At 42.1% G+C, this 22,385-nt stretch overlaps 9 protein-coding genes across 12 annotated transcripts; 5 read left to right on the top strand and 4 right to left on the bottom strand.

Moving 5' to 3' along the window:
- Positions 1-136: 136 nt before the first annotated feature.
- LOC135341361 (helicase POLQ-like) lies at positions 137-6,198 on the top strand. The gene is made up of 18 exons (XM_064537885.1): positions 137-292; positions 342-397; positions 450-1,099; positions 1,191-1,369; positions 1,433-1,515; positions 1,660-1,777; positions 2,630-2,803; positions 2,974-3,209; positions 3,390-3,626; positions 3,749-3,890; positions 3,947-4,051; positions 4,159-4,360; positions 4,812-4,969; positions 5,075-5,176; positions 5,272-5,457; positions 5,552-5,665; positions 5,791-5,925; positions 6,010-6,198. Exons 1-18 carry the CDS (start codon positions 245-247, stop codon positions 6,094-6,096), a joined length of 3,012 nt encoding a protein of 1,003 aa, XP_064393955.1. The 5' UTR covers positions 137-244; the 3' UTR covers positions 6,097-6,198.
- On the bottom strand, positions 6,130-7,557 carry LOC135341398 (uncharacterized). The gene is made up of 5 exons (XM_064537937.1): positions 7,265-7,557; positions 7,080-7,166; positions 6,770-6,991; positions 6,423-6,599; positions 6,130-6,317 (listed from the first exon to the last, which is right to left on the bottom strand). Exons 1-5 carry the CDS (start codon positions 7,496-7,498, stop codon positions 6,309-6,311), a joined length of 729 nt encoding a protein of 242 aa, XP_064394007.1. The 5' UTR covers positions 7,499-7,557; the 3' UTR covers positions 6,130-6,308.
- Positions 7,558-7,570: 13 nt separating this feature from the next.
- On the top strand, positions 7,571-9,314 carry LOC135341380 (G-protein coupled receptor 157-like). The gene is made up of 4 exons (XM_064537911.1): positions 7,571-7,706; positions 7,763-8,571; positions 8,715-8,915; positions 9,024-9,314. The coding sequence occupies exons 2-4, from the start codon at positions 7,828-7,830 to the stop codon at positions 9,312-9,314; spliced, it is 1,236 nt and encodes a 411-aa protein (XP_064393981.1). The 5' UTR covers positions 7,571-7,706; positions 7,763-7,827.
- Position 9,315: 1 nt separating this feature from the next.
- LOC135341401 (splicing factor U2AF 35 kDa subunit-like) lies at positions 9,316-10,801 on the bottom strand. Its single transcript, XM_064537939.1, has 7 exons — positions 10,620-10,801; positions 10,472-10,559; positions 10,333-10,399; positions 10,023-10,168; positions 9,763-9,896; positions 9,650-9,712; positions 9,316-9,579 (listed from the first exon to the last, which is right to left on the bottom strand). The coding sequence occupies exons 1-7, from the start codon at positions 10,661-10,663 to the stop codon at positions 9,495-9,497; spliced, it is 627 nt and encodes a 208-aa protein (XP_064394009.1). The 5' UTR covers positions 10,664-10,801; the 3' UTR covers positions 9,316-9,494.
- A 548-nt stretch (positions 10,802-11,349) lies between these two features.
- On the top strand, positions 11,350-13,827 carry LOC135341379 (G-protein coupled receptor 157-like). The gene is made up of 5 exons (XM_064537910.1): positions 11,350-11,481; positions 11,561-12,221; positions 12,475-12,650; positions 12,751-12,942; positions 13,555-13,827. The coding sequence occupies exons 2-5, from the start codon at positions 11,561-11,563 to the stop codon at positions 13,825-13,827; spliced, it is 1,302 nt and encodes a 433-aa protein (XP_064393980.1). The 5' UTR covers positions 11,350-11,481.
- LOC135341388 (G-protein coupled receptor 157-like) lies at positions 13,795-15,861 on the bottom strand. Its single transcript, XM_064537920.1, has 3 exons — positions 15,064-15,861; positions 14,242-14,439; positions 13,795-14,194 (listed from the first exon to the last, which is right to left on the bottom strand). The coding sequence occupies exons 1-3, from the start codon at positions 15,760-15,762 to the stop codon at positions 13,931-13,933; spliced, it is 1,161 nt and encodes a 386-aa protein (XP_064393990.1). The 5' UTR covers positions 15,763-15,861; the 3' UTR covers positions 13,795-13,930.
- A 209-nt stretch (positions 15,862-16,070) lies between these two features.
- Positions 16,071-17,917, top strand: LOC135341389 (G-protein coupled receptor 157-like). 4 transcript variants are annotated; one of them, XM_064537924.1, is made up of 5 exons: positions 16,071-16,852; positions 16,912-17,063; positions 17,137-17,188; positions 17,264-17,340; positions 17,473-17,917. In XM_064537924.1, the coding sequence occupies exons 1-5, from the start codon at positions 16,318-16,320 to the stop codon at positions 17,734-17,736; spliced, it is 1,080 nt and encodes a 359-aa protein (XP_064393994.1). In that variant the 5' UTR covers positions 16,071-16,317; the 3' UTR covers positions 17,737-17,917. The 4 variants fall into 4 exon arrangements, with proteins under 4 accessions (XP_064393994.1, XP_064393993.1, XP_064393992.1 ...); XM_064537923.1 differs by having other exon boundaries at positions 17,134-17,188; XM_064537922.1 differs by having other exon boundaries at positions 16,141-16,852; positions 17,137-17,340.
- Positions 17,918-18,456: 539 nt separating this feature from the next.
- LOC135341393 (G-protein coupled receptor 157-like) lies at positions 18,457-20,286 on the top strand. Its single transcript, XM_064537929.1, has 5 exons — positions 18,457-18,606; positions 18,701-19,233; positions 19,346-19,500; positions 19,569-19,772; positions 19,882-20,286. Exons 2-5 carry the CDS (start codon positions 18,723-18,725, stop codon positions 20,137-20,139), a joined length of 1,128 nt encoding a protein of 375 aa, XP_064393999.1. The 5' UTR covers positions 18,457-18,606; positions 18,701-18,722; the 3' UTR covers positions 20,140-20,286.
- On the bottom strand, positions 20,264-22,383 carry LOC135341382 (G-protein coupled receptor 157-like). Its single transcript, XM_064537914.1, has 4 exons — positions 21,773-22,383; positions 21,501-21,655; positions 21,167-21,367; positions 20,264-20,698 (listed from the first exon to the last, which is right to left on the bottom strand). The coding sequence occupies exons 1-4, from the start codon at positions 22,308-22,310 to the stop codon at positions 20,399-20,401; spliced, it is 1,194 nt and encodes a 397-aa protein (XP_064393984.1). The 5' UTR covers positions 22,311-22,383; the 3' UTR covers positions 20,264-20,398.
- Between the last annotated feature and the right edge of the window lie 2 nt (positions 22,384-22,385).

Raw genomic sequence — 22,385 nt, 5'->3', positions numbered from 1 at the left:
CAATGAATATCATTATGAGCTATAAAACGCTGACTCAGCTAGAACGAGTGCTACATTGGAACTTGACCAGGCGTTCTTTCAGATAACGAACGGCTGGTCTCGAGGCTAATAAATATAGAGGTCTACGAGTTGATCAAATCACAAATGCAAGGGAGTAGGGACCACGCCCTACATCATGACCATGTAGAGAAGGTAGAGGTAGCTTGCCAGCAAGTCAAAAACAGGTCTAATTTTGAAGAAATCAATGCCCCCTAAAGTAAAGAGGAGGCCCCTCTTCAAGGCAACAAACAAGGTATATGGGTTGCCCAATGTGTTCGATATTAATGTTTCTGATCCTCCAGAGAACTCAGGCAAGTGCTACAAAACATGACCCTATCTATGGCAGGCCTGTGAAGAGGTACACCTAGCTGTATGCTGTCTCTTGATATCACCTTCGTACCCTGACACAGACGCAGAGGTCGTAGTGCAGTGTCTACCCCAAGCAAGAATGATGAGGATAGCAACAGTATTGTATGTCAATCCTCATCAACAGTATGTAGCGCAGACGCAGTCTCCAAGGAGGATGACGTCACGAGCAAGAATAATCCCTCTAGCAATATGGTTACACTGGATGTGAATGAAGAGAACGTAGTTACTGACAAGATGCTAGACGATGTTTTGTTTGGTTCAGAGCCAGCTGTTGTTAAATCGTGTTGTCTGTCAGGGCATCCGAGTGTATTGACCCCAGTACTGGAAAGCTCTCCTATTCCTTGTCCTCCTCTGGGAAAGTGTACGACAAGGAAATTAATTAATGAAACTAGTGAATTTGATCAGGATATTTTATTTGGACTATGCCCTGAGGATCTTAATTTCTCTCTAAACACCTCTAATATATCAGAGTGCGCTAAGACCCTAACAGCTGGCACTGAAGACAAAAAAGAAGAAGGATTAAATAAGTCTATTGATGGTATTACAAGAACTCAATTTATTAAAAGCAGTGCGCTATTGAGTAATAAGGCAACGGAAGTGAACACAACTAGTGACCGTGGGACGTTTTATGGCCTCCCTCTACGAGTGAAAGAGTGTTATGAAGAATTCAGAGGAATAAAACAGCTCTATGGTGTGACATGTTACTAGTTAATTATTCAGATTTGGATTTGGAATTCAGCGGTTTCTTTAAACTGTGTCCCCCCATACACACACACGTGCAGATTGGCAGCATTGTTGTCTGAGTCTACCTAGTGTGAGTAATGGAGGCAACCTCATCTACTCCCTGCCCACCAGTGGAGGCAAGACCCTCGTCGCTGAGATCATCATTCTCAGGCAGCTGCTCATACACTGCAAGGACGTGCTCCTCATTCTACCCTTTGTATCCATCGTGCAAGAGAAGGTAATGAAACTGGTGTATATGTTTTCCTCTGTCTTATCAGACCCTCTCTCTCTCTGCCCTCAGGTGAGGCAGCTGACTCCGTTCTCCACCACTTTTGGCTTTGCTGTGGAGGAGTATGCTGCCAGTAAAGGAACACTGCCTCCAAGGTGTGTGTGTGTGTGTGTGTGGAGATACTGTTATAGAGTATAATAATGTACTGGTCTGAACACTGGTGTGTGTGTATATGTACATGTCTTTCTTGCTTCACTTATTTATCTAATGGCAGTACTTATGGTTTGCCATACTTGTAGACAGAGACGCAAGAAGAAGGTGTTGTACATAGCAACCATAGAGAAAGGGAATGGACTAGTCAACTCGCTGATAGAGCTGGAGATAATGAGTAGAGTGGGACTGGTGGTCGTGGATGAGGTGAGAGGGAGGTTGATTACATCATAGATTGAGTAGAGAGGGAGGTTGATTACATCATAGATTGAGTAGAGAGGGATTGGAAACGAGGTACCCTCGAAGTACCATCCGTGTTTCCCCGCGGTTTTAATCGAGGCTTACTTCCAACGTGGGGTCTAAACATGAATAATTCATGAGAATTGTTTTTGCTGTCTGTAAAAAGTCCACGAGCAGTTCTGCTGCTAAACATCAACTTCATCAAATACTTGTGGCCATTTGGGACACAGCATACTACTTAGTGACACAACCTTAGCTATAATATATCATAGTAGCTAAACTAACACAAGCATGAAAAATCGCTCTGTGTTAGACTAGCTACTTCACGACAATCAAGATTGTATTTTCTTCGTTTCCAAATGATACTCACCATCAGGGGGCATTTGTTTAAGTGTTAGAGGGGTCTATGAGACGCATGCATAGACTATGATTAGACTCCCGGTAAACTTACCCGGGGTAGAAAGCGAAACACGGATTGTTTCTGAGCTCTACATAGACTTCATTGTAAAACATCACGTGAACCACTTCCGTTGCCAATCCTCTTCTACTCTATCTATGATTACATAACCTCTTCTAACAGGTGTCCCAGATAGTTCTAGACTTTTGTCCATTGCCATAACTTTAGATAGTCTAAGATCTTTAATTATGCCTCAGTGTGTACTGTATATGTACATGTATGCGTAGATGGCCATGTACATTTCTGCCAACTCACGTATGACTTAATTGTTAGCCTCTATTTTCTTACATTTTTGATACTATGAGGTGGTGACTGTATCTCCCAGTTCACAACCAAACAGGCATAATTACTCTATTCTACAGCTGCACATGCTGGGTGATGGCAGTAGCCGTGGTGCCACACTGGAGAGTTGTCTGGCCAAACTACAGCACTGCTCCCCTCGCACACAGCTAGTGGGGATGAGTGCCACACTAGGAAACATGGCTGATCTTGCCACTTTCATGAGGGCGCAAATCTTCTCAAGCAACTTCAGACCAGTGAGTTATTGTAACCATCAGCAGTACAACCTTATGCTGCTAGGTATGTGCAGATATGTCAATTTTGTTGTTGATTGAGCATTCATTTTCAGTGTCTGAAATTCAGTACCTCAGGGTATTTAATACGTACATTTTGTTCACCTGAAATTTGTTGTATTTGCTCATTGTAGGTTGAACTTGTGGAACAAGTTAAACTGGGGAAGTGCGTGTATGGCATCTCAGTGGGTAACTCAGTGAACTTTGATTTTGTACGAGACATCAAAGACCACACTCACTCTCAGCTGGACCCTGATCAGCTGACGGCATTGGTGATGGAGGTGGTACCCGACTCTTCTTGTCTCATATTCTGCCCTACCAAGAAAAGCTGTCAAAATCTGGCTCTCCTTCTCACCAAGACCCTACCAAGGTAACAGTGCTGTGTCAGCTGGTAGCTAAAAGCAAAAAATAAGCTTTTACTTAACAAGGTGAAAGGTTTGGCCTTTTGTATGGCTTGTTTTGATGCAGGACATTATGTTACTGAGCGTCATACATATCTTGTAATTATGCAGTGTCTGCTTTTATAGTTTAACTTGTCGTGTTTTTCTAGGACCCTGAGAGGGGTTAGTTTACCTGAGAAACAGCAGCTGCTCAAGACACTCAGTCTGGAGGCATCAGGTGTGTGTCCGACACTGGCCAAGACCATCCCCTTCGGCGTGGCCTACCATCACTCGGGCCTCACTGCGGACGAGAGGAGAGTCATTGAGGACGGATACTTAGACGGTGTACTCTGTGTCATCGCGTGCACCTCTACCCTGGCTGCAGGAGTCAACCTACCAGCAAAACGGTACGTTTATCACTTCTGGAGGAACCGAATATGCTCACCGTTAATTCTAGTAATTAAGCAGAGTCATTCCGATCTGTCTAATTGTGGTTAGCATACAGTTGAGAACATCCCTGTTCGCACAGAGTGATCTTGAGGTCTCCCTACATTGGCTCCCAGCTCATGTCTCGCAGTCAATATAAGCAGATGGTGGGGCGTGCCGGAAGGAGTGGCCTGTGCAACACCGGAGACAGCATCCTCATTCTCAACCCCAGAGACAAGGACAAGGTGAGTATGTACCTGAATCAGTTACATGTAATTGTCCCTATCGTCGTTATTAACAGGTGGTGTCCTTGTTGTCTGGTCCATATGAGGTATGTCGGAGCAGCCTCTTGTCTGATGATGGGGCCACACTGCTCTCTCTCATCTTGAACATTACAGGCCTAATGGTGGGTTTTGGGTCAGATATATAACTTTTGGGTTTTGAGCTCTCAAGATCTATACTGCACTGTATTGATTTCGCTTCCATTACTCTTCCATTTTTTACTCTCTTCAGATGGTTGAGTGTTTCTCTGACCTTCAGTTTTTCTTCACCTCAACTCTTCTCCACGCTCAACATGACCACGCACACCTGAACAAGCAGTGCACTGATGCCGTTGCCAAGCTGGTTGCTATGGATTACATCACTCTGGAACCAAGCGGAGACCTCAGGGAGGGCAAATACCTCATCACACCACTGGGTAGAGCAGCTTTCAAAGGTCAGCTCTTACTGTCTAGCTGGAGATGGCTGTCTGTTAGTGAATGCTGCATGACTTCGCCTTTTTCAGTACACGCGTATTAAAAGCACATGTGCGCTTAGGATTTCAGGTTGGCTGAATATAGAGTTGAAGTGCAGCCAACCATGACCACTAATTGCATTTCCACATACATACCTAGTGTTAGCCTTGTCCCCACACCCACTTCACTTAGAGGGCTAACTCAGTGTGTGAATGAATATGCCAGATAATCGAATAGATAAACCACGCCTTGATCCACCCACTTAATTGATAAACAGCAGTCCCACATGGTTGTCTGCGCATGCGCGGAAGGTAAGCAGGTATGTATCCATGGTAACAGCTACAATGTGCATCTGCATTTAAGGGACACGCCCATGTACTGTGTTATTTCATATTTACTTTAGACCCTCCTACACACACACAACTCTCGCAGGGTGCCTCAGAGTTGACCAAGCACACCTTGTATATAAAGAGATGAGGGATAGCTTACAACAGCTGGTCCTCTCCACGGACCTTCACCTGCTGTTTCTGGCCACTCCCCTTGATCTCGGCACATCCATACAACCAAACTGGATGGTCTACTTCCAAGAGGTGTGCATTAGAATAGGCCCTTTGTTGATTATGCCTTTAGATTGTTACAGTACCTGCTCACAGAGGTTGCTTCTTAAGAACCACCACACTATACCCTCATGGCAGGTGACTGGTTTGGGAGAGGATGAGCTGAGAACAGCAGAGCAACTGGGAGTCAAGCCAGGCTACCTGGCAGGGAAGGCCACTGGAGCAGCAAGAGGATCAGTGGTAAGTCTGAGCCTTATTAATAGTGAATGTAGTATCATGTTATAATTATGTGCTATATGTTATAGCATATCTATCACTACATGTATTACTTGCAGTCAGAGGATGTGATGATGCTTTATCACCGGTTCTACATCACCCTCATACTCCACTCTCTGCTCAACCTCACAACTCCTGACTCGATATGGAGGGTGGCCGACAAGTTCCATTGCTCCCGTGGATTTCTACAGAGTATCATGAATTCTACAGCCTCTTACACTTCGTGTCTGGTTCATTTCACTGCTGTAAGCTATCATACAATGGTAGCTGTGTACTGGCACTTATTACCCTTGGGAATAAGAACAACATATCTTATATTCTACTGTCGTGTGTTTGTAGGAATTACCAGAGCTGTGGTCCCTCCATCTGCTTCTACCCGCCATTACCAAGAAACTTACCTACTCCTCTCATCTGGAACTGATTCCACTCATGGAGGTGTCTGGTATGAAACAGGTGAATACAAGTGGGCTTATGCAACAACCAAAAACGTGTTTGGTGTGTGTACTGTGCTGCTGATTAATGTTATGGTGACATTCTCTCATGCAACCTACCCCCCCCTCTCTCTCTCTCTCTCTCAGGGTCGTGCCAGACAGCTGTTGAGTGCAGGTATCATAACTCCCCAGCAACTGGCATCTTCTGATCCACACCAACTGGTTGAGTGTATGGACAATCTGTTTCCAAAGCAAGCCAAGCGCCTCATTATGGCTGCCAAGGTAACATGCTCAGTTTTACAGTTTTACAGAATTTGGCATCAACGCATGCATGGTCTTTAAAATCATACCCTCTTTCACATGCAGGCTCTTCTTGCCGACCAAGCTGAGGCTCTTATGGAAGAAGCTGAGGAACTAATGATTCTAGTACCCACTGACTTCACTAACTCATAATGTTCTGCTTCAACATTTTCTCATTCTCCAATCTTTAAAACACTGTTTATTAGTGATAACAAATAATACTCACAAACAAAAAATGAAATCTATATCTTTCTAGACGGTACATATAATCATATCTATGATGTAACACAGCAGTCAATAAAATTAAACATTGAAGTTATACTGTTAGTACATAGTGTTTCAATCTTGTCGTGTGATAGACTAGTTTACACCCCCTGTAAAGAAACATGAGCAACTATAATTATTATAGAGTGTTCTGGCACGTTAGAAAGATTAGAGTATAGCATCAAGAGCAACGACAATAGCCATAGAGAACTTACCAGAAGGAATATCTTGAAGTGCGAGGCATCAGTGTCCTTGGTGGTCTGAGCTGGAGCAGTGAGCTGACCGGTAGGCAGCACTCCGAGGTGAGAGCCAGGGTTCTGGACCGACTCAAACATTACACTCCAGTCAGGCAGCACGGAGGGGGTGAAGTCACAGTCTGAACCACCACTGCCCTGTAGGGATTAGGACACTATTAATAGTCACACACACTGTTCATTAAGATTCCATGGTTTCTCTGAAACTGTGTGGAAATTTGGGACAACCCTGCCTGCATTCCTCAAACTACTGTGTAGTAAACTAGACAGTGAGACAACCTTCAGTATGTATCAGTACACAAACGCACATATCCAACGGCATAGCCATTCTGAACGGAGATGTAGGAAGATGATCGACTAGCATTGGCTAGCTTGATGGTGTTTGGGTACTGCTGAGGCTTGACCACCACCCACTGAGCTATCGGTCCCTTCCCCTGGGAGGTCTCCAGTAGACCTTTTTCAGACACCTTGAGGTATAGCCCAGAAGTCATGGACTGAATCAAGATCTTGTTGCCATTCCTCATTAAATCCTGTGAGTTGTGTTAATGGTGATACTAGATGTACCCAATGTTATTCTTGCATACCAGGAAATAACAAGACACAGTGTGGAAGGCTCACCATGGGGTTGATAACAGCATGAGTGGCCGTGGTGGCTATGTTACCCAGGTCCTTAGCTGCCGAGTCAAATGCTTTGCCAAGATTGTCCTGCATGCATGGGTACGGGTACGGTACATACGTATGGCATATGGGTGCCCGGGCAGGCATACATTTAGCGTTTAAAATGTGTGTAGCTACAAACTTACAAATAATCCTCCTTGACTTCGTACAGGTGCAGGTCGCACAGTCTGAACAACTACAGGAGGCTGAACAACAGCAGGCTGCCTTTGTCCTCCATAGTTGGTACTGGTGCTTGTGTGCTGGACAACGGTTGTTCCACGGCCCTGGACAATTACCGTCCTGCTGGATCCAGTGGGCGCTGGTGGGGCCTGGTAGTAGCCTGGGGCATTGGTTGGAGGGGGATACTTCTTATCTGCCATTTTATGTAACTTGCCAAGAAACTTCCTCTGGTTTGTTGTTTGCCAGCTCAGCAATATCAAGGTCAGCCACTCCCCCTTTTTTAATCACATGGTCAAGAATGCATGAGCTCAAAAATTATACTATGCAGCTCCAGCTCCGCAGCACAGCAGAAGAAGTATCCCCCTCTAACCAGCACAGCAAGCCCAGTCATTGATGCATACTTTATAGGTAAGATAATCCAGCATGTTTTGGTGCACTATCTGACCTGGACTGACTTGCTGCAGGTGACTATTGAACTGCACAACATTTAGTTGGCCTATCTATACCCATATTTATAATTGGACTGCAAATGGATCCGAAACATATTACATGTTCAACAAGTGTGGTTGATTTCTGGGCCAAAGGGCCTCCATTCAGAGCAGTCATCGGTCTTGTCTGCTTGTTATCAGTGATCGGATCTCTGTTGATAATATTCAGTTACATCTTCTTCAAGAGTCTAAGAAGCCGTGCTCGACTAATTCTGGTGCATCTTTCTGTTGCTGACCTCGGTGTGGGACTTGCAAACCTTGTCGGAAACTTTATCTATTTTGATCGCTTTTATTTCACAGCTAATCAAGTAACGATACACAATCAAACAGTAAACATTTCTTTGTTCAGCGAAGATAGCGACCCGGACATGCCTTGTGTTTCCTTCCATCAACCCAGCAGCATTGCAATCAGACATCTCTGTGTCTCCCAGGCATTTATAGCACACTACTTTACTCATGCGTCCATCCTCTGGACCATTAGCCTGGCAGTGTTTCTGTACTTCCTCATTGTGCACAACACCACAAAACTAGCCAACTATTCGCTAACTCTCTCCTATCCCCTGTGCTACTTGCTTCCACTCTTAGTGTGCATTTGGCTTGTCGTGACTGATCGATTTGGATACTCTCCAGCTAATTTAGGATGGTGCTCCATACTCATTGTCAATGCAGAAACTAACAAGCCTGACACTTATGCTGCTGCGTTCGGCTATGACCTGTGGATCTACCTGGGGATGATTCTTGTGCCCATTTTGTATTTGGCTGTTCAACTATATATAAGAGAAAAGGTCAGTTACAACACGTCTTTATAGTGCATACATGTGTAATGTGAAGCCTAGTGTGTACAAGCAGAATCCTTGTAAAGCTGAATTTAGTCCATTAAGAAAAGATCAAAGGCTCTCCTATAACTACATGTATTCTCTCTATACAGCTAAGGCAGACCAAGCTTTACCTTCCCCAAGCTGAGGGGAGGTTCTGGGAGGCAGTACACATCCTAGACTACAATTTTCTCCTCATTCCCATTGTTTTCACACTGTTGCGAATGTGGACAAGCATTGTGGATATTGTGTTTGTCTACGTTCAAGTAAAACAATCACCTCTCTGGCTGAATCTCACCTTTGTCTATCTAGCAGTGAGTTTATCTGTGTTCAATTAGTAGCCTTGCCATTGCTTATTATACTCGTGCTATTAATCCTATATTGCTCTTAACCATAATAATTATACTAATCACCATTTGCAGGGCATAGGTGATTCAGCACAAGGTGCTGCTAATGCTGTCCTCTTTGTGCTACTAACCAAGAGAGTCCGGACTACAGTGTTCAGTCTGAGCTACTGGAAGTTGAAACTAAAGCTACACAGAAGCAGGTGGGATAGTACTGAGGATGGCGAAACAGACCCTTTCCTGACAGAGAAGGCACGAACAGTTAATGGGCATTCAGTAACTGATTATTCAACTTCTGAAATCTATACTCCTGCACGAGGAAGTGCTGAAGAATCAAATATTTTTACATTTCCCATTAAAAATGTATAGGTTGATGGCAATTTACACCCTTCTGTTTTTTTTGTGTATACACCATGTGATTACAAAAGAGGGTGATGAAAGAACAACTTAACAACTTAACACAACTGCATGATCACATGAGAGTGGATCATGACGTTACAGGAAATTGCAAGCTAGCCATTGTTTTCTAAAACCAGTATTTCAAATTGTTTATCTTCGTCTTCGTGGTGATCTGCTTCGAGAGCGGCTCCTTCCACCCATGACATTCTTAGCCCTCTTGCCATACAAGTGTTTTCTGTGAGAGACAAAGACACTTAATAACCTTACGTGGTACCTTCATGGTCTAGGTAGTTGCTATAACTTACTTAACATCCCTAGTAAGGGGCTTGAGATGCATGAAGTTGCAGAATCCTCCACGCGTACACTCCCTGATACAATGACATCATCATAGTATCAACAATCTCAGATGAACACTTACCCCATTTCGTACTGCCTGCAGCAAGCCTCTCTGAAGTCAGTGACTGGGGAGAGCTCAGCGTGAATGGGCTGGCCATTGAACCAGCGATTGTTGAGAGCCAGCACAGCATCCTCTGCATCCTCTTCATAGCGAAACTATAGGAAGAGTGAAACCTAACTTTGTTCTGTCTTGAACCAAACTTCCTATTACTACATGTATTTATGCATTAGGACTAAATCTACATCATCATAGCAAGGGCAATGTTCAAATAGAATTGATACCTTGATGTAAACGTTTCCGACAAGATGGTCTCCCAGATTGTCACAGATGTTCATCTCCTCGATGGGGCCATATCTATCCTCAGTCTCAACAAACACATCCTCAAAGAAAGCATCAAAATGCTGCTGCTCTGCTTCTACACTCACAGCTAGGGAAAAGTGATCTTTCTCATATATCATATCAGGTTTTGAATGCAAGGTTAATCGAACGCAAATGACACTGTACAAGCCTGATTGCGTTTCTAACAATCGAAAGAACCTCGCATTTGAAACCCAATATACAATATATATTCATATCAACATGCGAACTTACTTGGCTGTACTCCCGGATTTTGAGTCTGATTGTTGGGATTGTGGTACATATTCTGAACCAGGATAGTCTGCATAATTTATATAGACATGCATCAATTCAACTAGATCTATACGCAAATAAATAATAAATGACACCCTACCTGACTAAAAGTCGGCTTATTGTGCAGTCTTGAACATCGATCTCCATGACGACAAGCACCTATCTTGAAATAAAAGGAGCAATTTACCCTGTAAGAAAAGAAAGATAATAAAATGTGCTCTATTTAGAATGATGATCATTCTTCTTACTTGTCTTTCTCTGTTCCAAAGATGGATGCCAAATATTCTGCCATTTCAAGTAGTTCCTTCTCAGCTCACAATATACTGCTTATGATAGGAACTGCATCAGTAACTAACGCAGTGTATGCTCAGAGGTGTATGCTTTAGGATATCGTGGCAGTAACGACTAAAATAACGGATATATTCTGGCATAACAAAAATAATAAAAACTAGCTGACTGAAAGAATGTGTGTTTTACTCTTCTCTAACCCCTATCACATAAACAGTGTCTGGTGGTGGCTGTGAAAAGTCTGTCAGTGGTTCTCCGCTAGCTGTTTCGATACTGACAGGACGATAATCTGCAGAGGACATAATTATTATACTTTAGCGTTTATAATTAGAAAAAATTACTTTCTGGCTGACCAGGCAACCCTCTCATAATGAAATCAATTGTAGCAACAACTGCTCCAATAGTTGCATAAACAGTAGTGTCTCCTTCCACACAGTAATGAATTTTCACCTAGAGGGATGGATGTCAATAGCTTTTCAATATGCCTAGATCTACATGAGACTTTACCTTGGGCATTTTGTGAAATTAAGCTGCTGCCTAAGCTTCTCTTGAGATTAGCCCCAAGATGAAGGGTACCGGGTGGAGGTTGTTTTCAGAGTCTGGTTTGTTGTTGGGTGCTTGAAGTGGGGAAATCCCTGAGGAGGTGTGTAAACCGCAGGCTTTTTTCTTGTCCGCGGCTTAAAATAGAGATTGCACATTCACTGATGATTGCATGCACAACATTAATTTTGTGACAGTGGCAATAATTATTGAACTACCAATTATAATCATAAGAGAGCTACCATATAAAACTGTCAGTACTGGAGGCACCACAACTGCAAGGTAGTTATTCTACATTGTAATAAAATTAATGCTATAGCTATAATAGCTACTAAATTTAGCTGTTGTTTTTCCTATCCAGATGTTACCCCTTGCTCTGCACGCATTGAATGTGCATCGTCTCAGTCTTGGATTAATGGATTCAAGTCCAACTTTAACGGAAAGCAGTGAAGATGTCCTTAATGAGCCATCGCTGTACACTACTTCAATTCCTATCCAAAATATGTCGCTAGTTGATGGACTTTTCTTCCATAAGCATGTTGCTATTCGAGTAGTCGTTGGTATCACATGCTCCCTCTCTATGCTAGGTGCATTACTCATCATTCTCTCTTACCTGTGTATTAAGGAAATCAGAACAAAATCACGCCAAATACTGGTGCACTTATCGGTCGCAGACTTTGGAGTTGCTTGTGCTAATTTCATTGGAGTTTGTGTATATTTTGACCAATACATTCGGCATTGCCCACTGGAGTCTAGCGTCATGAATCACACTGATATTATTGTCACCAATGGAGTGAATACTCACACACCATGTGCAGTTCTTTTGCAACTGTGCAAGACTCAAGCATTTGTAGCTGCATACTCCACCTTGGCATCAGTGCTCTGGACACTCAGCCTCGCTGTATATATCTATTGCCTAGTCTTCTACACCAGTAGGAAGGTTCACTTTAGAGTTGTGTATGTGGCCTACTTCTTCTGCTGGGGCATGCCTCTACTAGTGTCACTATGGCTGGTGATAACAGGTATGTTTTGATAGCTGTAACCATTACTAGTAACATGTTTTGCATTCACTTTTGTTTTGCATTCAGTTTCTTAGAATCTTCTGTTGATGAGGCAAAAGTTTAATCCTAAAATGGTGCATAGTTTATGTAGCTAATGCAAAGCTGAACTGGTGACAACTTGTCCCAAATGGATAACACATATCTTAGTACAATGAGTCAGTCTGTGCATTGATGTTGTGAATAGTGAATGTGTTTTATGGTGTTCCATTCACAGACCAATTGGGCTACTCCCCTGAAGGTGGGTCCGGTTGGTGCACTCTGAAAGTTCATAACGAAGATGGAGAGCAGAATGTTTTTGCTGTCATATTTGGAAACGACTTATGGATTTACCTCACCTTCATTACAGTGACCATACTCTACGTTTCTGTTCATTGTCACATTAAATTTCATGTAAGCAGTTTTACCTATAGCTATTACAAGTACAAATGTACATGCTGTTACTATTGTACATCAATTGAACATGTGAATACATTTGTACTGTCCACTGCAGCTCAAGGAAATGAATCCGATGTTTCTACAAGGTTCAAACATGGCGACCATTAGTAAGGCAGACACAAAGTTTCTCCTAATTCCATTCTTCTTTCTTCTACTAAGAATATGGACGATGATTCTGGTGTTTCTAGTGGTATACTTGAAAATGGAGCCACCTAGAGTTTTGTCCTATGTGCTACTCTATGCAGCAGTAAGTAATGTTTGTGTCAACATATGCCTGTGGTTACATGATGTTAAATGCCTGGGGCCTTTTTTATACAAGGAGGTACTCCAGGGTCAATAAGGATGTCTTGCGTTCTTGACCTTTGTATCGTCTTTTTTAAAATCTACATATACAATCTATATGGTATACATATATATGAATACCGTATAGCTGGTAATTTTCGTGGGGCCAAATATTCGTGGTTTTCGTGGTTGGAGCCCTGACGACAAATATTGAATGAATCGACCTTGCCTACCTTTACCTGCAGTGCAAGCAGCAACCACGGAAATTTTATCCACGAAGTGACTAAAAATTGCTCAATCACGAATGTTTTACCCGCTATACGGTAGTAGCTAGCGCTTCTTTTTTTTTGTCTGCTTGTTATACCCAGTGCGCAAACCAGCACATCAAATTTTATAAACTAGCTGCGCAAAAGGCAAATCTTTGTGGTTTCGAAGAATGCAATAGTAACTCTTGGTTAAATGTTTTCATATTTTTGTGACCTTTTGACATTCAGCGTACCTCCTTGGGTGTAAACATGTCACATTGAAGGGATGATTACATAACACAAATTCATAATAATATTATTTTATTTTGCAGGGTATTGGCGATTCAGCACAAGGCTTTGTGAATGCTCTTCTCTTCTGTGTCTTTACTCCAAAAGTTCGAGAGAAATTGATACAGTGCTTCAAGTCCAGAGCTACATCATGCAAGGCCTGTCAAACACAGAAACAACGATCTTCTGTCACAGATTTACAACTCTCTAATTCGTCCAGCCTACCTGTCATAAAGACAAGGGGTAGAACTCGATCACCCACTACACTAACCAGTGAGGAAGAATTAGGCCCCAAACGTACTGATAACAAACAATAGATGGTATAATTTTTACAAATTCCATATAAATTATATTACTGTACATGTATATTTATTAAAAAAAAGCTCATTTAAATAGTTAAAAAACAAGGTGAGAATTAGTTTATAGTGTTTCATAGTTATGTGATGCTTTTTCTTTGTTATATTCTCTCTCTTCATCACTGTTAGTGGTGGTAGCCTCATAGTCTGAGTCTCTGGAGGGTTCTAACATCCTTGAGCTCTCCCCCGACTCATCACCAGCGTTAATAATCAAGCTCCTTTGCGAGCTCTTGCATTGTATGCACTTTTTGAAGCTTTCTCTTACATTCTTCGAAAATATAACAAACAGGATGGCGTTAGCAAAGCCTTGACTAGAGTCTCCTATGCCCTGTATAAAGATAATTAATGAACAAACAAAATGTGTCATATACTTACCGATAGATAGTACAATAGTTCGGTGTACCATTCGTCTTCCTTCAATTTCACTTTGGCAAAATCTGTTATCCATATGATAATGCAAGTCCATATTCGAAGGCTGACAAAAATGATTGGAATGAAAAGAAACTTGTAGTCGACATTTTGAAGAGCTGACCAAATTTGTGTCTCATTGGCATACTTCTTTGTTGCCTCAACCTGCAGTAATTATGGAACTACCATAACTCATTAATTTTATCGGACAGCAAAATACACTTATTTTGGAAATTGTCCGGGTATAATTGGAACAGATTTTTACAGAGCATGCAAAGTGTCCGGAATAATTAGAACAAGATGCGAGCTAGCTAAGTTTAATAAAACAGTGTGCTACTGAATAGTTGCACTAGCTATCTAAAACTAGCTAATCCTCAAAACTGTCTTAACTTGCAGCACTCTTGCTGGCTATAAAATGTTGCTTGGAATGTATCTCAACTTTTCAGGTATTGTCTGGTTTAGTAAAATTAAAGCACCAGAGTGTTTGCTTATAGAACAATGAAAATTGCCCAGAAAGTGTCCGGGATATTTAGAAGATATACGGTACTATATTATAATTACAGCTTCCTTTATTCACACTTGTATCTAGACATCAATCACAAATTATTCTGTACATTGCAAACCTGCATACACTTACATGTACATATCGGCATTAAGAGGAACAATGAATAATTCTTAACTCAGCATGCAGCTGTGCAAGGTCACTACCTTAGCGTGAATACAATGTATCTGCCGGGAGTGCAATTGCACACGTTGCTATAGGTTTACTATAGGGTACATGTAACATACCTTATTGTAGACGAAGAGCCGTATGGAAATGTACAATATTGGTATGAGGATAAAGGCCAAGTAGATCCATAGCTCATTCCCAAACAGAGTTATGAAGATATCGACCTCTCCGTTTTTTAGCGGGTCTTTAGTGATTAGAGTGCACCAGCCAGCAGAGTCATACGGGGAGTAGCCCAATCGTCCAGTTAGCACCAACCACAGAGAAATTAGCAGTGGAAAGCCATAGCAAAATCCATAGCAAAACCGAAGGAAATACAGTGCGTGCTTGGTGTGACTGTGAATTATTCGGAAGTAAAGGTATGCCATCAAAGACACAGTCCAAAACACAGAGCCCAATGTCGAGTATCCTGCAAAGAATGCTTGTGCCTTGCAAAGATTGTCAATGTAGTGGGGTATGTTGTTGGTATAGATAAAATAGTATTGGTCAAAATAAACGGACACGCCGATGATGTTGGCTAGCGCCACTCCAAGGTCCATGAGGGAGATGTGTACCAGAATCTCACGAGCTTTGGTCCTTCTCTTCTTGAAGCATATATAAGAGAATATTATGAGAAGGGATCCAATGATAGATAGGGCACAGGAGATTGCCACAACCATCCTTAGAGGTGTGTTCTTGACTTGGATTGAGTGGATTGTTGTCAGATTGACAATCTCCAAGTCTATATCATCTGCAAGAGCAGCAACTGTTGGACTCTCCATAGCTGCCACTGACTTGGTGACAATTTATAGAGAGCTAGCTGTATAGCTCAACAGTTTCCAGGTTTGTAGATTTTCTAACCTTTATTTGTTAATTGGTATACATACGCTGCAGTCCCAGCAGCCCCACCCACCATCTAAGAGGATAAGAGGGCCGCGCGGTGTGTGAGTGCATGGACTCACTGCATCCCCAAGACTGACAAGACGTAAGCTGCAGTACCCCTGCCAGGCAAGAGAATTAAGTATTAAGGTAATTGTTAATGCAGCTCTATATAGCTATCTCCATGCACATGCAATTTCCTATGCTTTGCATAGAAATGCAATCAGGCTTGTACGGTGTCATTTGCACCTTGCATTTGAAACCTGATATAATGTATGACTATTAATTATGGTATGTTAGTGGTTGAGTAGGCATTTCCTGTGTTCCAATCCCTCTCATGCTCTCTATAGGTGTGAAGGTAGATGATAAACAACTTACCCTTGTGAATAATCATAGATATGGCAACTAGATTTTAGCTAGTCCACTTTGTGACTTAGTCTAAGTAAAATTAATAGTCTATGTTGTTTTGCCAAATGATGTTGTTTAAAGATGATCTAGAAGAGGATGACTCTCCTATTCTCCAGCCTGGGTATATTCTGGCCATCCAAGTGACAGCTGGAATCACTAGCATTCTCTCAACGCTGGGGGCATCTCTCATCATATTTACGTACATTGCATTCCGTAATCTACGAACAACAGCACGTCAATTGTTAGTCAGTATTAGCATTGCCGACATCATTGTTGCTATATCACATTTTGTGGGGCTATTCGCAAACTTTAAACGATTCATTTATCAATACAACAATGAGACTTGGAACACATCTACCACTGACCCACTGTGCATTACCCAAGCTGCATTTTCAATGTTCGGAACACTTGCTTCTTTCCTACTGTCCCTAGCTATCGGTGTGTATCTAGTTGGGATATTGGTCTGGAAGAAACCAAGAATTTGGAAGAGACTCGTCCCAATCTTTTATTATATTTGCTGGGGAATACCGGCGATCATGGTTCTCCCGAATGTCATTGGGCACTACTACGGATTTGCTGATATAGGTGAGCAAGCAATTGTCATCATGATTATGTCACATTCAATTACTTTCTCTGATTTATAGGCTGGTGCTATATTGCAAAAAATAGCCTACCCTCATCTAAATACGAAAGTTATCTTCTCGCTGAATATCTAAGCTACGACATATGGGTTTACCTGGTTTTTATTGCTTTACCGGTGCTGTATATAACAGCCTTTGTGTACATTCGATGTAAGGTAAGGAAAAACTATTTCTTCGTACATGTGTGCAATCCTCTATTTTCCCCTTTGTTGTACCTAATGAAAGAAGAAGAAAAACAGCAGCTATGAACCACTGTCAGTACTTCACACTCCACAAGAAGGTGACTTGAAGTTGCTGTTTGTGCCAGTGCTCTTTCTACTGCTCAGGGTGTGGACTACTATTTATGACTTGACAGTTTACAGTGGCTATAATGAGAATGATCCTTATACGAACCTGGGGAATAATGGCGCTCCTCCTCTGGCTATTTTGGGTGTAAGCTACAAGTTGCACAACATGTACCTGTATATATCCACCCATTCATATGCGCTGGCACAATCACCAAGTGAACCATTATTTATGGTTGCTGTGTCTTGTTGTGGATTTAATAGCACTGTACTGCTGTAGGGAATTGGAGACAATGCCCAAGGATTGGTCAACGCTATCTTGTTTTGTGTGTTCACTAAGCAAGCGAGACAACAGCTCTTCTCCAGGCAGTCGTACCTGAATATGTGCAAGTGTCGTCATAACAGCAGGGAGCCAGAATACCAGACCCCCTTTGATGAGAGTAACAGGGAGTCAGAGTACCAGACCACCCCTGAAGAGAGTACAGAGCTGAACATTGATAGGCAGTTTTATGATAATGCATATGGAGTCATTGTGAATACTTAAGCTCAGCATGTTTGTGATTATTTGGTGTGTACTCTGTTTGGGTCTCTATCAACACTAAGAGAGCTAGACCGCAGGGTACCAATTATACTTCAGATATTCTTTCTGTATTAATAGCACACCTCTCTAGAATTTAGAGTATGTGTTGACAGAGATACCATTTAAGTACAGCATTTTTGACCAATCTTTGTAAGTGGATGCATGTGAAAATTAATTTAACTTCTTGGTATCTGTAACCACAATGTGTTTGTAGACAGGGAAATAGGTTGAGGCGGGTATTCGAGACTAATAATTATACGAAAGTCAAAGATATGCCACACCTAACCAATTAGAATGAAATTACAATGGTGTCTCACCCCCCCCCCCCTCGTCTCATAATACCCGAATTACTTCAACCGCTAACATGAAAAACATGCTAGCACACGGCTAGAAATCATGAGAGCTTTCCTGGTGCCCTAAATTGACCAATCAGAAGAGCGGCTGCCGCCGACTCAGCCAGCCATGTGTGCAGCACCGGCACCATAGATGATACAGTACTGACACTAGGGTCTCAGAGAGACCATAGATGGTACAGTACTGAAAAGCACCCACTAGGGTCTCAGAGAGACCGCAAAGCAAATCCTATACATTGCTATAATTGACTGTGGTTGTTTAATAAATACCACAGCCCTGCCACCTATTACTTCGAACAAACAGGTCTCAGATTAGCCTCGATTCCAGGCCGCTTTCAATTGAGAAAGGGGGGCAGGGCTGGTATGGGAATTGCGCATACAACAACCTTTATCTAGACTCGGTACCCATCCTGCTGCCTTGCTGAGCCCCCAAGAGACTAACAAGAGAATATAAGCTGTACCACTGCTAGGCAAGAGTAAGGTAATAGAAAATCTTTGTTGCAGCTATGTATATAGCTAGCTAGCTAAACTACATGAACTGGTACATGAACCCATACAATAATAATTATTTGCAGACTGGTTATATAATTGAAAAGTATGTACCAAGACAACGGCACTCTTATTACTGAGCCTGGATTCATCAAGGCCGTCCAAGTGACAGCTGGAATCACTAGCATTCTCTCAACACTGGGGGCATCTCTCATCATATTTATATACATTGCATTTCGTAATCTACGAACAACAGCACGTCAATTGTTAGTCAGCCTCAGCATTGCTGATATCATTGTTGCTATATCACATTTTGTGGGGCTATTCGCAAACTTTAAACGATTCATTTATCAATACAACAATGAGACTTGGAACACATCTACCACTGACCCACTGTGCATTACCCAAGCTGCATTTTCAATGTTCGGAACACTTGCTTCTTTCCTACTGTCCCTAGCTATCGGTGTGTATCTAGTTGGGATATTGGTCTGGAAGAAGCCAAGAAGTTGGAAAAAGCTTTTTCCCATTTTTTACATAATTTGCTGGGGATTACCAGCTATTGTGGTTATTCCGAATCTTGCCAAGCGTCTATTTGGATTTGCACTTGGAGCTAATATAGGTACATAGACTACCTAACCGTGTAGTTGGTACAAGTATACCATCGATCTATCACATCATACTGCTTTACTCACATGACCTTCCTTGTTACTGTTTTTTGTATTGTATCACAGGATGGTGCTTCATTGCCCAACAAGTCGATTCATCTAACAGTGACTACGTGGACTATGTTATTACCGAGTATCTGAGCTACGAAATATGGGTGTGCATAGTCTTCATTGCATTGCCAGTGCTATATTTGACTGCTTTTATTTACATTCGTTGCAAGGTAGGTCATCCATGCACCAAACTAATTAGATTCTAGAAATTGAATGTTTTTCTGTATAAATTGTACAGAGGCAGAGAAACAACTATGAAAACATATCTTCTTCTAGTCTACCACAAGGAGGGGATCTGAAGTTGCTATTTGTACCAGTAGTATTTCTATTGCTCAGGATATGGAGTACTGTACTTGATAATATTGTATATCATACAACAGATGAAGAAACCTGGTTATATTACCTGAACAGCCCCGGGATTGCTGCTCTGGTTATCATAGCGGTAAGTTCCAAGAGGCTCCATAATAATGATAGATAATACTCTGTAGCTGTGCACAGATGTACACCCATAATCAACAATGGGTTATTGTAAGCACCACTTGTCCTTGTAGGGAATCGGAGACAATGCACAGGGATTGGTCAACGCTATCTTGTTCTGTGCGCTCACTAAGCAAGTGAGACAGCAGCTCTTCTCCAAGCAGTATTATGTGAATGTGTGTGGGCGTCACAATATACAGCCAATATCAGCAGTGGACGAGAACACACAGTGTAGCAATGACAGGCACTTTTACGATAACAAATCATCGAGTTATGCACCTAGTGTTCAATTTGTGGCATCACACAGCAGTGCATCAATAACTATAACTTAAAAAAAGCTTCTGAATTTGAAGATTTTGTGTGTTAATTAGTGCTCTATTTGTGTGCTCAAATGTACGATTTGCCAATGTCTAAAATGTACGTATTGTACTGTTTAATTCCCAATGTACACCGATGTAATTGGAAAAGTTAATAGGAAATCATTTACATTTTAAATTCCAGTACAAAATTTCACAAGTCGTGGGAATATAAGAGATAATTGTGTATTGAGGTAATTTAATCAGAAAAAGGGGCCAAACATGATAACAATTTCTATTCATTGGTATAAGAGATACCTTGATTAATTGAATGATACTTTTGTACGCTATCACTACTTCCAGCTAGCAGTTGCTTTCTTGGTGAATTGTCCGGAGATTCGCCACTTTCTGAGTCAGTACTGTCCTCGAGCACACCCCCTGAGGCCGGTGGGGTGGGTTGCAGAGGGTAGATCTTGGTGGACTTGTCCTGCCCTAGTCGACAACACACCCACAGTATGAGCTTATGACGAACCACTCTGGTGAAGGCACAGAACAGGATTGCATTCACGAGTCCTTGGGCCGAAGAACAAACGCCCTGTAAGTGAGAGTGTGTGTGGTGGTGAGAGTGAAGGTGGTCAGTTGGACACGAAAACATAGAATAATGGTGGCTACATTGAAGTGCTTTAACTGTTTAAAATGCAGGTGTAAGACAAATGGTGGACATGACCTATCCACAAACAGAACCTCAAATTATGTAACCTAAGTAGGGAAATGGCTTCGACAAGCTAGCTCATAAGTTGTAGCCTTATAAAGTCCCACGGTATAGCGAGTCCCATGGAATTATAGATCTTGCACAATGAGTAAAATTCACCCTAGGTTACAGAGTGCAATTCCCATAACCCACTGGCCAGCAGGTGTGTGTCCTAAGTTCGAAAATGAATCTCATTATAGTGGTTAATTGTATCGTAAAAATATTAATTTTTAGCAAACTACAATGTAATGTATGTACAAGTCACATCACACACACACACATTGTGTACGTAGAATCCATCAATGAACTTACAGCAATTAGCACCAGGGCAGCATTCCACCATGTTTTCCTGAACTGCAGCCTGCTCCCGTAGGAGAGATACTGGTGAGGAATGGCAAGGCCCAGATCAGACATCCTCAGCAGTAAGAAGAGGAGAGGAATGAACGTCAGCTTCACATCGTAGAGACGAGATTTGCGAGTGGGACTGGGCATCCTACCGTGCATTCTCGTCAGCTGGGAGGGGGTGGTGACATAATGATGGTACCTTGGTGTCATTCAAGGTATGCTCATGTAATTACAAGCTACAGTAAAAGGCAATATAATAGACAATTAACAACCTACACTTTCAACCAACCATTTCTTATACCTTGACTCGGATGAAGCATCTGATCCACAAGTACAGCAATGGTAACAGTAGGAAGGTGAGGTATGACCAGAGGGCATATCCGAACAGCTGCGGTGCTAGAGGCCTGTGCTGGGGGGTCATGGTGGAGTCATTCAACCAAGTCAGGTAGCACCAACCTGAGAGAAATGTAACATTGTGGATTTATTATTTCACTTTCAGTTACATGCACATTATACACAATCTTATGCAGGCTAGAGAAAATCATCTGCTACAGGAGACTCAGAGGGGCTTACCAACATCCAAACTCTCATCAAATCCGAGAAACTTCTGAAACCCAAACACAATGGCCACGGTCAGCGGTATGCCCCAGCAGATAGGGTAGAAAGCAATGCGAAGTCTCTTTCCAACATTTCTACTCTCGAAGACAATGATGACCAGCAGATACACCGCCATTGCCACTGTCCATAGATAGGTCGCTATTACACCAAACATCGTAAAACCAGCTTGAATTTCACAGGCAGGATCCGAGCGACCTTCGTCTTCTGTAGGTTCAGAATCACACAGATGAACATATTTGGGGAGATTATTCAGCACCCCGAACATGTGAGAGGCAGCTACAATAATGTCTGCAATGGAGAGTTGCACCAAGATCTGTCTAGCTCCAGTTCGCAAGTCTTTAAATGCCACATACGAGAATATGATGAGCCCTGCTCCAAAGAGAGACAGAATACAGGTAATGCTAATAGTAATTTGTTGAGCCAATACAACTTCACGACTGAACACAGTCACAGGAGAACAATTCGCCGTCAAGTTGCTGTCTTTCAATTCCATTTTTGTCTTGTGTGATGTTTCTGAGCACTTATAATGTAGCCTATGTGGTAGATTATTGTGAGGATATTGTGCTTT

This window comes from Halichondria panicea, chromosome 9 (assembly GCF_963675165.1).
Source record: "Halichondria panicea chromosome 9, odHalPani1.1, whole genome shotgun sequence".
NCBI lineage: Eukaryota > Metazoa > Porifera > Demospongiae > Suberitida > Halichondriidae > Halichondria > Halichondria panicea.
The sequence above is the reverse complement of the archived record's forward strand: the minus strand, read 5'-3'. Positions and strand labels throughout refer to the sequence as shown.

Bases quoted from the DNA above. Each gene is read 5' to 3' on its own strand.
- LOC135341379 (XM_064537910.1), top strand. From the start codon at position 11,561: ATGTTACCCCTTGCTCTGCACGCATTGAATGTGCATCGTCTCAGTCTT. The intron at 12,222-12,474 runs GTATGTTTTGAT...TTCCATTCACAG, and splicing joins ACTATGGCTGGTGATAACAG to ACCAATTGGGCTACTCCCCT. The intron at 12,943-13,554 runs GTAAGTAATGTT...TTTATTTTGCAG, and splicing joins ATGTGCTACTCTATGCAGCA to GGTATTGGCGATTCAGCACA.
- LOC135341389 (XM_064537921.1), top strand. From the start codon at position 16,318: ATGTTGTTTTGCCAAATGATGTTGTTTAAAGATGATCTAGAAGAGGAT. The intron at 16,853-16,911 runs GTGAGCAAGCAA...TCTGATTTATAG, and splicing joins CTACGGATTTGCTGATATAG to GCTGGTGCTATATTGCAAAA. The intron at 17,064-17,133 runs GTAAGGAAAAAC...ACCTAATGAAAG, and splicing joins TTGTGTACATTCGATGTAAG to AAGAAGAAAAACAGCAGCTA.
- LOC135341388 (XM_064537920.1), bottom strand. From the start codon at position 15,762: ATGGAGAGTCCAACAGTTGCTGCTCTTGCAGATGATATAGACTTGGAG. The intron at 14,440-15,063 runs GTATGTTACATG...TAATTACTGCAG, and splicing joins GGCTCTTCGTCTACAATAAG to GTTGAGGCAACAAAGAAGTA. The intron at 14,195-14,241 runs GTAAGTATATGA...ATCTTTATACAG, and splicing joins AACTATTGTACTATCTATCG to GGCATAGGAGACTCTAGTCA.
- LOC135341393 (XM_064537929.1), top strand. From the start codon at position 18,723: ATGTACCAAGACAACGGCACTCTTATTACTGAGCCTGGATTCATCAAG. The intron at 19,234-19,345 runs GTACATAGACTA...ATTGTATCACAG, and splicing joins TGCACTTGGAGCTAATATAG to GATGGTGCTTCATTGCCCAA. The intron at 19,773-19,881 runs GTAAGTTCCAAG...TTGTCCTTGTAG, and splicing joins CTGCTCTGGTTATCATAGCG to GGAATCGGAGACAATGCACA.
- LOC135341382 (XM_064537914.1), bottom strand. From the start codon at position 22,310: ATGGAATTGAAAGACAGCAACTTGACGGCGAATTGTTCTCCTGTGACT. The intron at 21,656-21,772 runs GTAAGCCCCTCT...CATTTCTCTCAG, and splicing joins TGATGAGAGTTTGGATGTTG to GTTGGTGCTACCTGACTTGG. The intron at 21,368-21,500 runs GTATAAGAAATG...ACCCCCTCCCAG, and splicing joins GATGCTTCATCCGAGTCAAG to CTGACGAGAATGCACGGTAG.
- LOC135341398 (XM_064537937.1), bottom strand. From the start codon at position 7,498: ATGGCAGATAAGAAGTATCCCCCTCCAACCAATGCCCCAGGCTACTAC. The intron at 7,167-7,264 runs GTAAGTTTGTAG...CCATGCATGCAG, and splicing joins GAAGTCAAGGAGGATTATTT to GACAATCTTGGCAAAGCATT. The intron at 6,600-6,769 runs GTGCGTTTGTGT...TAATCCCTACAG, and splicing joins ATGGCTATGCCGTTGGATAT to GGCAGTGGTGGTTCAGACTG.
- LOC135341380 (XM_064537911.1), top strand. From the start codon at position 7,828: ATGGATCCGAAACATATTACATGTTCAACAAGTGTGGTTGATTTCTGG. The intron at 8,572-8,714 runs GTCAGTTACAAC...CTCTCTATACAG, and splicing joins AACTATATATAAGAGAAAAG to CTAAGGCAGACCAAGCTTTA. The intron at 8,916-9,023 runs GTGAGTTTATCT...CACCATTTGCAG, and splicing joins TCACCTTTGTCTATCTAGCA to GGCATAGGTGATTCAGCACA.
- LOC135341361 (XM_064537885.1), top strand. From the start codon at position 245: ATGCCCCCTAAAGTAAAGAGGAGGCCCCTCTTCAAGGCAACAAACAAG. The intron at 293-341 runs GTATATGGGTTG...CTGATCCTCCAG, and splicing joins TCTTCAAGGCAACAAACAAG to AGAACTCAGGCAAGTGCTAC. The intron at 398-449 runs GTACACCTAGCT...ACCCTGACACAG, and splicing joins TATGGCAGGCCTGTGAAGAG to ACGCAGAGGTCGTAGTGCAG.
- LOC135341401 (XM_064537939.1), bottom strand. From the start codon at position 10,663: ATGGCAGAATATTTGGCATCCATCTTTGGAACAGAGAAAGACAA. The intron at 10,560-10,619 runs GTAAGAAGAATG...CTTTTCTTACAG, and splicing joins TTTGGAACAGAGAAAGACAA to GGTAAATTGCTCCTTTTATT. The intron at 9,713-9,762 runs GTAAGTGTTCAT...TCATTGTATCAG, and splicing joins TGCAGGCAGTACGAAATGGG to GGAGTGTACGCGTGGAGGAT.